This window comes from Aptenodytes patagonicus, chromosome 2, assembly GCF_965638725.1.
Source record: "Aptenodytes patagonicus chromosome 2, bAptPat1.pri.cur, whole genome shotgun sequence".
Classification (NCBI taxonomy): Eukaryota; Metazoa; Chordata; class Aves; order Sphenisciformes; family Spheniscidae; genus Aptenodytes; species Aptenodytes patagonicus.
Window position 1 is genome coordinate 158,795,409 of NC_134950.1, and position 15,464 is coordinate 158,810,872.

At 34.5% G+C, this 15,464-nt stretch overlaps 1 protein-coding gene across 4 annotated transcripts in view; it reads right to left on the reverse strand.

Annotated features, from left to right (window-relative positions):
• Positions 1 to 15,464, reverse strand: part of PFKP (phosphofructokinase, platelet) — a 47,151-nt gene that overhangs the window by 25,264 nt on the left and 6,423 nt on the right. For all 4 annotated transcript variants that reach the window (XM_076331878.1, XM_076331879.1, XM_076331876.1 and 1 more), the window contains 6 exons: positions 12,550 to 12,623; positions 5,762 to 5,839; positions 3,753 to 3,942; positions 1,048 to 1,213; positions 252 to 296; positions 43 to 151 (listed from right to left, as the gene is read on the reverse strand). In XM_076331878.1, coding sequence (XP_076187993.1) covers positions 43 to 151; positions 252 to 296; positions 1,048 to 1,213; positions 3,753 to 3,942; positions 5,762 to 5,839; positions 12,550 to 12,623 — 662 coding nt within the window. The remainder of the gene's footprint in view (positions 1 to 42; positions 152 to 251; positions 297 to 1,047; positions 1,214 to 3,752; positions 3,943 to 5,761; positions 5,840 to 12,549; positions 12,624 to 15,464) is intronic.

A 15,464-nucleotide genomic window follows, 5' to 3' on the forward strand; every position in this document is an offset into this window, starting at 1 on the left:
AGCATCAAAGACATCAGGAAATCCCAAACAGTAATAGATTACCTCTGAAAGCTTAACACACATTGAATCTTCCCATCCTTCTTCTGGTGGGTATTCAGGAATAAAGACCCAATCTGCACCGCAGGCTAAGGCACTAACAAGAGCTAGATACCTAATAAACATAACAAATGATTAGACATTTATGGTTCAGATTTCTTGATCTTTCATAATTATAGCTGTATGAGACACAAACTGCTGAAGACAATACATACCCACAGTGTCTCCCCATAACCTCCAAAACAAACGTCCTCTGATGGCTGTAAAAATAAGAAAACAAATTAACTGTAATACTGCAACTCAAAAATCCAGCCCAAATTCTTGAAATCAGAACCTGATATCAGGAAATAGCCTGTGTTTACCACGCTTACCAAACACAGAATTCAGTAGCAAAATAGAAGGCCATATTAAACAACGTATTTAAAATTACATATCTTCCAATGCCTCATTCATTTTCACTACTACTTTCTTCTAAAGCATGTAAGGGCAGTTAGGAGACAAGAGGTGAACATTTACCAGAAATGTAAATCATGCAGACCCATAGTTAAGAACTGTAATGATATAGCTGTATTTAAGAAAAAAAAAAAAATCATATAATTGCTTAAATATTACCTTGGGAAAGCTTATATACAAACAGATGTTACTTTGTACTATTCAAAGTATGTCTGGATCTTCTCTAGAAGAGTATGTCTGGGAAAGACTAAAAACATTACAAACCCAAAGCCTGCCCCTAAAGCTGATGCAGCCTCTACAATTAGATGCTTGAAGTGTTGCCATGACAGGAATGATGGAAAAGCAGTTACTAACAAAAAAAAGAAAACTGAGACACTTGAAAGATGCAGCCAAAAAGAGCTTTTATTCCCACTCTGGAAATATTACAAACACCAGTTACCTAACTTCTATTTAAAATTAGCTTATATCCTCCACTATTATATGGCAATAGGAAACTTAAGATTTGAAGCATAAACAACTGTATATTTGTTACAGTTTTCTATAATATGCACAATTTACCTTTGAGCAGTGGTCATGATGGCATCCACAACTTCAATGATTCTGTGTAAGGCTGAGTCAGTACCTATGGTCATATCAGTGCCACAGAAGTCATTGTCTATGGATCCAACCATTCCCACAATGTTAAGGTAAGCGTATTTCTTAACAGCCTCTTCATCAATCTTTCCTGTAAAGAAGTATCCAGAGAAAGAGTTGTAAGATTTGTTTTTTTTAAACAGTTTAGACATATTCCTTGGGTGCTCTACTTTTGTAAATTAAACATATCCAAAAATTAAATTATGTTTAGATATTTTAGGTAACAAGGTTAGTCAAAACTACAAACAAAAGCCAATCAAACCACCAAACAAAAGAATCCTGCATAGAACTCCTTACAGTAAGGAAGGAAACAAGAGCTTTTCAGTCCATTTCAGTGTCAATAGATTATCAAGTTTTGTAACCAACCTTAAAATTGATGGTTTGAACTTAAACAATAGCATTCAAATTGTAGTCTCAGTGTATGACGTACAATGAAGAAGTAAAAGGATGCAAACTGGATGTGATTATGGGCGTATGTGAACAATCAAAAAACCATTAAATTTTTGAAGACTTCTCTTCTGCAACACTGAAAGGCTCTGATTTCATGATTAATAAGCAAATAGAATAGAAAAGCTCCTATTCTAAGTCTTAGTCTGTGTCTCCCAAGACATCAGTGAAAATGCTGAATCATCCAAGAGTTCTAAAGGATCTCAAGGACGAAATACCTTAGCACTCAAGTGCTTAAAACTACCTTAGCATCTGTGGATTCGATGGTAGTAAATATAATGCCAAATTTTTAATATGGGATTCAAGAACTCTGTATCAGTGTGTTTAATGTCTATACTAGAGAAAATAGTAGAAACCATAATGAAAAATATAACTAATGTCCATAAAGATAAATACAGCATTCTGAAGAAGAATCAAAATGTTTTCTATGAATGTATACGATGCATTACAAACCTTTTCTAGAGTTCCAAAGGTGACTTAATGATCACATGAATAAGGGATATCTGGTTGACATATTCTACTTAGATTTCCAAAAAGCCATTGACAAGGTCTGTCCTCAAAGGATTTTGAGGAAATTAAGTAGCCACAGCATAAGAGAGAAGGCTTTAACATAGAATAAATAATGTGAAACAGAGGGTAAAAAATACGAAACAGAGGGCAGTAGTAAATGCAAATTCTTGTATCTGAGGAAGGTAACCAATGGAGTTCTACAGGGATCTGCACACTCAGCATATGCTCAGTCAACACACTCAGCAATAACCTAGAAAAGGGAATGAGCAGTAAGGTGCCAAAGTTTACTGATCAAACTGAATTATTTGGGTTCTAAAGGTGTGGAGTGTCTGAGAAGAAATGAAGACGACTAGCAAGACAGTGAGCAGTAAAGTATCAGATGGAATTCTTTGTAGATAAATGTAAACTAATAGACATGAAAAATGTACCCTAACATCACAAACAAAATAGTGCTATTTTCAGCATAATAATATAATAATGCTGTTTTCATTAATAAATCAGCTTCAATGCTCAATAGCAGTCAAAAAAATCAAAATATTAGAAAATATTAGGAAAAGAATAGAGAACAAAAAGTTCATTATACTACTGTGTAGATCCATGGTTTGCCCTCATCTTGAATACTGGGTGCAGTTGTGGTCCTCCCCACCTCAAAAAGGACATGGTAGAACTGGAAAAGGTTCAGAGAAGGGCAACAAAGATGAACAAAGGTATAGAACTTACATATAAGGAACAACTAAGCAAACTAGGACTCTTCCATCTAGAAGAGATGATGAAGGAAAAATAAGACAGCTGTAAAATCTTGAGTAGCATGCAGAGAGGAAGCAGGATTGATCATTCACTGTTTGTTCTAATGCAAAAATTATAGGACATCAAATGAAACTAGAAGCCAGCAGGATCAAAATAAACAGAAGGAGAAGATTCTTCACAATCTTCATCATTCAGTGAAGCTGTATAACTCCTTGCCACACAATGTTTTCAGCAAAAATCTGTATGCTTTCAAGGAGACTGTATACATTCATGGAAAAGAAATTCATTAAGGACTGCTACCAGCATCTGGTTCAGGAAGTCCTGAAGACAGAAATGGATGGAACCTATCAGAGTATTTATATATTATGAAAAACACATAGCATCCACACAGCATTATTTAGGCTTGTTCTGTTCTTTTACTCTTCCCTGTACATTCTCTTGGATGCTATCAAAGACAACTACTGGGCCGGATGCACTTTTAGCAACAGCCACTTAATGTTCTGATCTTAAAAAAATAATGACATGTAGGCAGGAAAGCATCATAATTTAATAACAACCAAATGTGTAGCCTGATGTAGGAAAGGAATTACCATCTCAGTTTAGATTTGAAAGCAAAGGGCTTTTCAAGCAGAAGGTTCAAAGTTCAGGCCCTGAAAATTATTCATAATGGGGGGAAAAAAGACACACAGACAGTTGCCCAGTAACTTATTTGGCCTTTTTGAACCTTTATAGTATATAAAAGAGGATGTACGGAAATCAAAAACTATTACTTTATGAAGAACTGTGTAATTTCCTAGAATGTCTGCATTTTGCTTTTTGAACTTAAGAAATGTCCTCTGGATATAGTTTGCGTGTATATAGTTAGGGTACATAACTTCCCTGGAGATTGGATTAGAAGTCTATAGAGGGTCTAAACACAAACTTACCTTTCTGTGCCAGTTCTTCTAGAAGTCCACTCCATTCTTCACGGAACAGATTGGCACCAGTTAAGCTACCATCTCCGCCAATCACACAAAGATTAGTGATTCCTCTCTGAACCAAGTTGTAGGCTGCCTGCAGGCGGCCCTCCCGGGTACGAAAGGATTTGCAGCGTGCGCTACCAATAACTGTACCTCCCTAGAAAAAGGAAGTATAACAGTTTTAATTTATAATCCAGTATTTTACTGTATTTTTTTTAAAGACATATTAATGATGAATGGTTTTTTTGTAGCATAACCTCCATCTTTAATTTTACAGTGAGTAAAAAGTAATGAAAAACAAAGAATTAGCAAACCTGTGGGAAATTATGTTCTCAAGAACGGATACACACACCAGGGAAAAGGGAAAAAACACTCAAAAATGACTGATAAAGAGCTACTCTTGAAGGAAAATGTTAAATGATTTGGGATTAATTTCAGTAGCATTCCAATTAATTATCTAATTATTACTTGTATGGGATGACAATAGTAAAAGTGATATGGTACTTAGTAGTTAAGAATTTAGATGAATTAGCTTCAAAGCGTGACATTTTTCCCCTAATATCATGAAATATATAAACAATAACAGAAAAGATGTATCCCTAAAGCTCAAAATTAGCATTCATTGTCACTCGACAGAATTACGGAAAGAACTGCATCCATATTTAGTGCCATATAGACCAGACTAATGTTAAATTTTCTGTTTCATTAATTTATCTGCTGTATTTATTAATATGATGTAAAGAGCTTCCTCCAAAAATTGAACTCATTATTTTTAAAAAAAAAAAAGACTGAAGTGCCCTTTCACTGAAAATTGCTGGGCATCTTGCTGAAAACAAGTTATCTACAAATCTTCTGTGTTTATGTTGTTTAGTCACTCAAGAAAAGTCTTAATTTTTGCGTTATTTACTGTCACAGTAAAAAATAAAATTTATTACAACTGCAAAAACGTTTTTTTCCTGAAAACAAATCTGGAGATGATTACTTCACTTTTGCACAAACATTTCCTTCACTTTAACTTCTAATAAATCAGTCATGCCAATCTAAATTTGAGCTCAAATCTGTAGAGGCTGTACTGATATAATTTGCCTTATCAATAGGTGTTTTGGCTCTCAAGCCAGTCCTAGGCACTATTTTACCATCTACGTTGCAATACACAACAGCTGCTAGTGGAAGAAAAAAAGGTGGAATAGAAGCAGTTCAGCTTTCTCCACAGACAAAAAAGTAGATGTGTACACATGGAGATGTTCTAAAAATAATAATCAGGACTAAAAAAACATATCTGAACTAGATATTTTCATACTTAAAAAACCATAGTTGTAAGTGGAAAAGAGACTACGTATTTGAAGCAATGTATATAACTTGTTCTGATTAAACAGAAATACACGTTGCGCTGAAAAATCTTTTATCTTCACCAAACATAGCATCTGCTCTGGAAGAGGTAACAACATTACCATGTGAGGAAAAGTGTAAGGAGATCCAAATGGCCACCTTGCAGAATGTTGTAATATAAATGTACAGACAAAGTCACTGGTATTATCTGAGCTCTGGAGAACTGTACTGTAATTACACCCATTACTATAATTCTAAATCCACTTGCACAGAAAGCCAACAGGGCTTCTTAAGAAAACACTTGTCTTATACAAAACACAGTTGTTTTGTATTTTGGCCCTATAATGTCTTTTTTATTAAATATAGGCTTGTCAATATGGCTTTAGGAGGCTAATGACATGCAATGTTGAAAATCTAGGACAAAGGTTTTCAAGATTATTTCTGTGCACCAAATACAAGACCACACAAAGATCTTTAGAAAGCGTCAAACATCCATACTGCAGAAATCAGGCTCTGCTAAAAGTGGTATGTACTGGTCACTCAGTCATGACAGAATTCGAATCCATAATTATAGTGGTTGCCTGGATCTAGAATTTTGGTTCCCTGTTTAAAGAGAGAGGATTTGGGTCCCACCCCCTAACACTTACCACTTGCAGGATACTTGAAACACTTTCCCATGAAACTTCTACAATATTATCACCTCCATCAACCATTCCCTGGTAACCCTGAAGGAGAAGAAGTGTTTCAGAAGTCTGATTTGAAAAACTGTGTAACATTTCCACTGCAGTAATACTCACCTTGTGTATTTAATGGAACTTTAAGTAGTTAAAAGCACTGAATAAAAAAGATACTCAGTTTAAATGAAACAACATTCAAGCAGGCATCACATTAGCGGGAAAAAAAGCCAAACAAACCCTCTTCCTATCAGTTCCAATGACAACTTCAAGACAAATTAATACTTTACACAGATTACACAGCTTATAAATTAGATTGGCAACGTATTTCTCATTTCTTAGGAATAAATATTCAGTTATTTTTGAAAAACTACAAAGACAACGAACTTTGAAAAACATTATAAAATGTGCTTCCTAAAAACATAACCTTAGCCTGAGGCCATGATCTTCAAAAAATATCTACCTTTGTAACACTTAGTATACTTTTCCCCCAAGGTAGGTATAAGCAAAACAAAATAAAGAGTAACAACCAAAAATTTTTCATAAAGGAAGAAGAAATCAGGTCACATAACCTTTATTCTTTTTTGGAGGCAGTTACACAATAAATAGATGAAAGAAATTTAGTAGAAAAATACAACTTTTAGTGATGCATTTAAGAAATCCTTAATACCTTAACTCAAACGGTCTTCAGAAACCAATGCATGCTGCAATATAGAAAGAACTACACTTAGTTGAAAGAAGAAAACTATCCAGTGAGTAGCTGAAGGGTTTTGTTATGACTGGCTTTTACTCTCTGCATAAATACTAGCAGAAAGATAGTGACAATTACAGATTCTTTCCCATTAGGTGATACTGTGAACACTGATTGAAGGAAAAAAAAAAAGAGAAAATACAGCAAAGTTCTAACCTCGAAAAACCTAACTGATAGACACCAGAATAAAACTGGAGTTACCATTCAACTTTTTGACATTTTTTTAAATCCAAAGGGAAAAAAACACCCTAGGTTAAAGAAAACAAAACGCCACAAAAAAAAAAATGACCATGTTTATGTCTCCATTTTTAGGTTACTTGTACATATGGATAATCATGCTGAGGAACAATTAGTTAACCTTTCTTCTGTATGCAGTTCTTGCAAGACAGTACATATTTAGTTTTAGGGTTCTCAATAATACATCAGGTGGAACTAGAAATAAAAGGGAGTTTTCAAGACAGCTAAATGGACATTATAAACTGGAGACACTTTGGCACGATCCAGAGTATACATAGATTTTATCCAGTAAGCAGTAACTTGGAAACATACTAAGCCTACACTGTCTTAAAAAGCCATATATAGTGTATGAATACTATATCATACTTGGAGTCTCTCACTAGCGTGACAGGATAAGAATATAAAGCTAACATGGACAGAGAAAGTATGAGTTACTCAAACTAAGCTTTCTAGGATTCTAGGGGAAAGCATAAAAATTTCTGCTCAGTGAGACGACTAATGAATTTACATATAAAATGGTCAATAGCAAAGAAACAGCTAGGTGGAAAACAATCTATGTCTCGAATTTCTGTCATTCAACAGATCTTTTCAATATTTTATACACTCTCCAGATAACTTTGGTATGTATTTAATGTATACACATACTGTCTTGTATACTAATGTATACACATGACTTGAAGCTAAGACATTATTTGCACAATTCCATCAAAATTAGAGCAAGTTGGAAAAGAAATAGTGCTTAATCTACATATCAACTTAGATTTTTTTTTTCCTCAGGGAAAGAGCAAAGATCTTCAGACAGAAACATTCCAGTGGATCCAACTGAGCTTGATGAAGGCTAATAAACTAGTAAGTTCACTTATCACAAGTTTGCTTGTTTTTTGGGCAAAGAATCCCATGTTCCTTATATCACTCAGTAATGGATTGAAAGCTTTTCCTATCAGTGTTCCTACTGGCAACTACAATAACACAAAGATTCATAGGCAACAAATCCTGAAAGAATAGTGTGATGTTGCATCCTAACTCAGTTTGTAACACTGACTATAGCAAGCTGTACTACAAGCTGAAAAAAAATATATACAGTTCACATATTTGCTCCAATCATTCACCTTTCATTTTTACTTGAGAGGAAAAAATAAGGCAAGTGGGTCCAAGAAAGTATTATATACAGTAAATATATACATGAGACTCATGGATGAAAATTCCCAATTCGTATTTTATTAACAGATCTAAAACACAGGGGAAAGCAAATGGATAAACAACTATTTGAAATTGTAAGATTTGAAACACCTTACAGCTAGGCTAGGGATGAGCTAAGACAGACTCCTGCACCATGCATCTTTAAAGTAGAAAGAACTCATGCGTTCTGGTCCGGAGTCCACATCGGTTCTACTTTCTCTGTGTAGACAAGGGAGAATAGGGGCTGCATTAACAATTCCTCCCACTACAAGGTAAGGACAGGGAGCTTTCGGAACAGGCCTGATCCATTTTAGCTGTTACATTAGTTTCTCTTAACTCAGTTCTGCTTGCCAAGTAGTGTATGTAAGCTAGCTCTGAATAACGTAGCTAGAATTTCCACGCTGTTCTTCTATACCATTAAGAGATAAAAAAGCCATAGAATTAAAACAGCTTTCTAGAAAAGCTATAAGGAAAAAAAGATGACCAATTATAATTGAAGTATTAATAATGATCATGATTTCTATTTATCCTTTTAGTTATTTAAACACTGGTGCTAACTCGGGGACTGGGCAATCCATTTTAAAGGTGGAATTTAACTTGAAACATTTTATCAAATAGTTCAACACTGCTACAATTGTCTGGTTACTGAAAATTACTGGCAGATGTGAATTCAGACCTTAATAAAGAGGAGACCTGTCAATTTATGTTTAAAAAAAACAAACTTACTTAGATTCTAAAAATAGCAGCTTGGGTACTAAGATATTAAAACTACAGGGCAAGAATGGAAAAAAGCAAACTGTCAAAAATACAGTAAGCACTGTACTTGAAGATCAACCCCATTTTACGCTTATTCCTTCCTCTACCCAAAATCTGAATATTCAAAGATGAACAAGAGGAAATCTCTGTGGGTAATATGTTCACAGGGTACATACATATACACTGTAACTCCTGGAGAGAGTGGCAGAGACAGCAAACTTTGCTTCTAGTCTTGACTCTACAAAAAAGGCTTTAGAAAAAGAACAAGCCATCTTCTGATATGTTACACGCGAGACGTTTGGGGCTTTAACAGTTATTTAAGTTTACTTACTGAGCTTTTTTAGCTATTGCTCAACAACGTAAAGTACTAGCATCACTGAGTGCACAAACCACCACACAAAAGACATGAAGTTTTCCTCACAGAAATCCATGACTGCCGTACCATTGCATTTCCAATGCTGGCCTCTTGAGAAAAAGATTCTTAATCAAGATGAAGAATCTAAAAGTTCCATAGCTTAATAGTAAGAGCACGCATCCACTGGGAACTATGTGCTTCAATCCTGGAAAAAGGGCAGGTTATTTGTATTATATTATATTTAAGACCTCAGTTTCTAAAATGAATTGCCATAAATGAGAGGCATCACTCCTTCTCATTCTCAATTTAAAACAAACAAACAAACAAACAAAACAAACAAAAAACCAAAAACAACTTAAGTCACTTCTGATTAGTGAAAAAATTTAAACTAGCCTCCTAGAGCAGCCTGGTCTTGATCCCAGATTTTCACAGCATGAGTGACATAAGTCCATGGGTATTCAAATTTTAATTCAGATTGGGGTAGATTTGAGGAATAATGTGATGCTAGTCAGTGAGGGTGACTACAGACTGTTGTTATACTAAAATTAAATACTACAAGTTTTTAACATGAATAAAATATGAAACTAGGGCAACTGTATAGAGTAAGCACTGTTTCCATGAATTAATAGTAAAATTTTCAAATGTGCTAATTTCAATAAATTAAGATAAAATTTAAATTGTATAGCTATAAAATCTGGTTTTTATATAAATTATATATAAATATAATAATTATAGTTTTTATATAAACTATTTTATAGTTTTAATTTTCACATGAGTTGGGGGGTGGTTTTTTGGGTTTTTTTTTTTTTCTTCTTCTGGGAATCAAAGTATGTCCAAATAGCCCTTGAATTCCAATATCTAAATGTTTCTTTCTTTGGGCTTTGGTAAACCCAACTTAAAGAAGGCTAACAAATTACTTATATCTAGTTCATTGCCAATTTTTATTTATTTATCTTGGTAATCTCTTATCACAAAACGAAGCAAAATGGAGTTAGAAAACAAAAGGAAAATAGAGTTGTTATCTTACTGAGAATATGGAGATAGTTTGGGCCACATCTGTGGAAAACAGATGGTTTTACAGTGCAAAAAGAGTTCTTATGACAGAGAAAGTTACAGGAGAAAAAGATCGTATGACAACTAGAGCAAAGTAGGCCTGAAAAGGCCGAGACCTTTAACCCCATTTTTTGGCTCCAAATAAGAAAACATTTTTCACCTTTCGGATGTTGCCACTTCAGGTTTTTTCTTCACTTTTTCAGAACAGCTTCAATACAAGTATCCCTTTACCTTGACGTGTGTCTAGTTAAAATGCCCACTTAAAATGTAGGCTAAAAATATACTATTCTTATTGCTCAACACACTGAAGTCTGCATTTGATAAACCGTAATTTAGAAGGACCTTATTAAAAGTATGGAATAAAACAACTTCAAGTATATACAAAAATACATCTCCTCTGTATACATCATACAAAGGCTTATAATAGGGATCGTTAGTGACAAGTCTTACCCAAAGATTTTTACCTTCCACTACACTTGTCACCTGCATCTGTTTCCTATTTCAAAGTGCTGAAATTAAATAGTTGTTTCATTTCAAAGCTTGCAACGATGTTTCTCTGAAGTACTTATATGCATTGTGAAAGAAAACTGTCTTCATATTTTACTTAACACAGAGTCAGAGAGGAAAAAAGCTTATCATTCAGTACTTCCTGAAACACAGAACTGAATGGACTAATATAGAAGCAAAGATCTCTTTCAGAGCTATTACCATACTTAGAGTGAAATGTGCATTTTTCTCCCAGACTACACTGTTACAATGAAGATAGAATGACAATATATAATGGAAACTCAAAACTCCAACACTGACTTGATTTTTACAATCAATTTTCATTCAGAAATATCTGTGACTTCACATTGGCAAAGTCTAGCAATTAACAGAGGAACGTGATAACTTAAATAGTGCAATTTTTCTAAGTTCAGAAAAACAGAAATATCCAAATTTCTCTGGAAATTTATCACTGAATACACTCTGTGATACAAAACAGTTTTTAAAAGGTGACAAAAGTAAACATACTGTAAGATGAACTACAGAGATGGTAATTCTTAAGTTAAACATAATTAAAAAAAAAATAAAAAAAATCCAAGTTCTGGCCTTTAAAGACAGCCAAAAACCCCTCCTTATTTCCACAAAAGTATCTGACCCATTTCAGCAAGCCTGCAAAACAGATGAACACTGAAGGAATTCTAGAGATTGGCCATGTAATTAGCACACACTAAGTATTCAGAGCTACTTGCTGTAGCACTGTAGTACAAAAGAATTTTGGAGCACAGTGCTCTGCTTATTTGCATTTCAATATACTTCGCATCTCTTTAGTAAATGAACTATAGGAATAAGTAGACACAGAAAGAAAATGGATAAATAGCTACCTTTTAAAGCTAAATGGTATATTTTGCATGCGCAAAACTAAAACCAAAGTACTTTCCTAGCACTTCTATGAATTCTAATACTTCATATTTTTATATTAAGCATTAAAATTACATTTTGCTAGGAATATTGCCTACCAAGTTTTGCCCCATACTGAATGTTTATTATGATTTGTAATCACCTCAAACTTCTAAGGAGTTGTACAGGAATTCCAGTGTGAACAGAACAACTTCTTGCTAAATATATTTACTGTATCATTTAATCTGCAAATTTTATAAAAACTGAAAGTGTCCTTCAGGCAGAAGTCTAACTATAACTTAGTCTTCCAGTAAGACATACACACATAGTATTATTTTGGCATTTACATTAAACTTGTCTCATCATTTTTTTACATCAAATAATTGTTACAGAAGTTAACAGTCTTCACACACATGCAGTCATAAGCTTCAACCACAAAATTCTGATGTCTGGACACACTACTAATGGCGCAGGTTTTTTGCTGGGGTCTTTTTTGTTTGGTGGTTAGAGTTCTTTCAGTTATAATTTTCTACCTATAAGCCAGGAAAGATGGCACCAGCCTGACAGTACTCTTGATCAAAAACAAGTCATGTAATCTGTGAAATGAGGGCGATGGCACATCCTTATCATACTCTAGGAAAATGGACTGGGGGAACTCAAAGGGTTAAGACTTAGTAGTTTAACTAGGATTAGGAAGGTATTTATAAAGTACAATATTTGGGGCCAAACATCTAACAAGTACACAAATAGATAGCTCACTGCTGGGTGACAACCACCTCTGGTTTTCTCAGTATTTTCAAGTTTCTGGTGGCACATGAAGAATTCCATATATTTAAAAAATTACTTTTAAATTAAATAGTTTTAGCGTATGCCTTGTAAAAAGTACTTTCCACAAAAATAAAAAATATGAAATAAAACGTTGATATGATGAAAGGGAACAACATCTACAACATTTTTTAATGTATACTATTCACAGTCCACGAGGTTTCCACAAAAACTCAAGTATAGTCAGAAGACAAAGACAGAATGAATAAAACAAAAACTAACCTCATAAACAAAATACACTTTGGCTTTTACATAGATTCCCATGCGTACTACTGCGCGCACAGCAGCATTCATACCTGGGAAGAAAAAGCAAAATCACATTGTTATAGGTTATCCAATATTTTTTGCATACTCCAAATTTTCAGCATCTTTCAAAAAAAGGAAACATTAATTAATTCCTAAAGAAAGACGTGATCAGCTTCTATTAAAACAGGAATTTGCTTAATGACAGTGCAATCAGCCCATGAATATGAAGGATATAGAACTATCTGCTTTGTTATAATTATGTGGATTGTAAAACAGCACTGTAAAAGTAACAGCTACTAAACCAGAAACAGAAAGTAAATTCATTTTATAATAATGATTAGTTTTCTATCTGAAATGTAAAACATTCAGCCAGTTAATATTTAGCTTCTTCAAAGGAGAAGTTACATTGTAACAGTTCTTTTTCCTGAGCTTTCCAAAGTAACACAGGTGTATACACAGTATTTTGTGAGGAGCACAGCCAAAGCTCGTGACATGGACAGGTGCCCACTTAAAAAGACATAAGTAGCAGTAAATTAACACAAGAAATGCTGCATGGACTCATTTGACAGAAAACTGCCTAAATGCCACTCTGCTTCCCGGAATCACAAGCAGACACTAGAACCCTCTGCTCACAGACATCTGACAAATTACACTAATGTAAAATCTTCCATTTAAGTCCAATGGTCAAACGCTTAACCTCCTGAGCAACAGTGAAAGTTCCACTGGTCCCCCTACATCGGTCGAATGAATTTCTGTTATAACCCATCCCTTCAGATACTGTGTTACCTTACTCATTATTCAGGAAGTTCCCAAAAGTAATAAACTAATTGCTTCCATACCACTTAAACAGACACAAGAGATTATGCAAAGTATGAGGACAGAAGAAGTAGTTAAGCTACACTGAAAGAAATAGCCTTGGCACATCAGTTGAAAAAGGATGCCAGAAATGCGACCAAAGTATTAGGTACCGATTCTCCAAATCTGTTGCACTTAATATCAAAATAGCAAAGTAGTAGGTCAGCTCTGCTGTTCGACACAGGTGTTTAGTATTCACCTATCTGGAGATGTAAAAAGTTGGTAACTAGAATATATAAACCCACAACACAGTAAGCCATAAAGATCTATTCCTACAATATCCACCATTATTGGAAAAAAACCACTGAGCTATAAAAGCTTATCTGTCTGAATGAAGAATGAGACAGAGTTTTCTCAAAGATTTATTACTTCAGAACATACCAGAAAGTCCCTGAAGTTGCCCAATACGAAACAAAAAATTAAGTTTGCCAAAATCAAAGTTGCTTTGTTGTTCATATAGATGTCACTTAGCCTTAAGATTAAAAATCACAAGTAACAGTGTTTTCACATCAATTCTGTATTAGGAAATTACAGCAAGATTTCTCTCAGCCAGAGTCAGTTTTGTGGCAGAGCTGGAAAAAGTTCTCAAATGCCAAGACAGCTAAAAGCACAGCTTCGGACAATGAACTGGATGATGCCAATGAAAAAGCAGAGAATCTCATCTGACAGGCTGTACTGAAAAGTTAGCATGCTAAGTCTCAGATCAAAATAGATCTACTACACAGTGAAGTTATTTTCTCAGCGAAAACAGTTTTCATAACAAAGAGAACACCCCCACACCCCTCACACACAATGTCTCCTGGAAGTGGAGACAAAGAAACACTTTTAACTTTATAAAACCGACAGTTCTTCACAGCACTGCCATTTTCCTCAAACAGGGAAGATACAAGCACAAGCTACTCCTTTTGTCAAAGTCTGCAGCTTGCTTCTATTAATCAACATGTTGTGTGGGAGGTTGGATTTTTTGTTGGTTGGTAGGGAGGTTTTTTGGTGGTTTGGGTTCTTGGGGGGGGGGGGGGGGGGAGCAGGGGGTATCATCATTGTTTGTTTGGGTTTGTCTGTGGAGGGGTTCTTTCAGAGATAAGAACAACTTTTTATATTATCCATTTGACTGCAGAATTCTGGAAGAGCATCTAAAAGGTTCATTTTCTGAAGGGAAAAAATTCATGCTCGCCAAGTGAGGACTACTCAGAACTGCCCTTTTAAGAACCTTCTGGTTTTTGAGGTTCAACTTTGTCACCTCTCCCATTTGGCACCCGAGAAGAAACACTAAGACTGTTTCAGGTATCTAATGTATGTTCAGTTATAAAGACTCTGGTGTCCCATTCAGCAGTAGTCTCTGTATTCCAAGTATCTAATTAGAATAAGAAAAAGTATCTGTGATCCAAACAGGCTAAAGCAGAATAGTTTTGTCAGCAAAAATAAATATTTACTAAAATAGGAAGACATTAAATATAAACATTCACATGTCTACCAAAGATATGTACTTGTTTTTTATCTGTTTCTTGCTCACATTACTATTTATTGGTCATGTATCCTAGCTTTTTATCTTTAGCATGCACCTCTCAATCACTGTATTTTAAAGAAGTGTTCTCATTACAAATTCTCCAGATCTGCAATACCTTCATTATGTACAAGTTAGCCTACAAAGACTGATTTGGCTTAACATTCATACTTCTAAAACTGAGAAATAAATGCTTATATTTTATTCTAAGTGACAAATCCATTAATTCTTTCCATGTGAATATATTCATAATACAGCCACATACTTTCTTAGTGAATACTTTCCAGTTTCCATGTGTCTTACATGAAAAATTGGTAAAATTCATAATTTATCTGCTGCAAGAAAGGGCAAAAGCCCAGGAAGAAAACGCACAAATTACAGACAGAAAGCATCTTCTCAGTCCACCACTGTGACTTTATAAGTTTATGCAACATACATTTTATTATTATTTGGTGATGTATATTTTATCTCTTTATACAGAAGAAGGACTTGGGTGTCTATTGGCAAGCTCCTAAAGAAGTGGCTTACATTT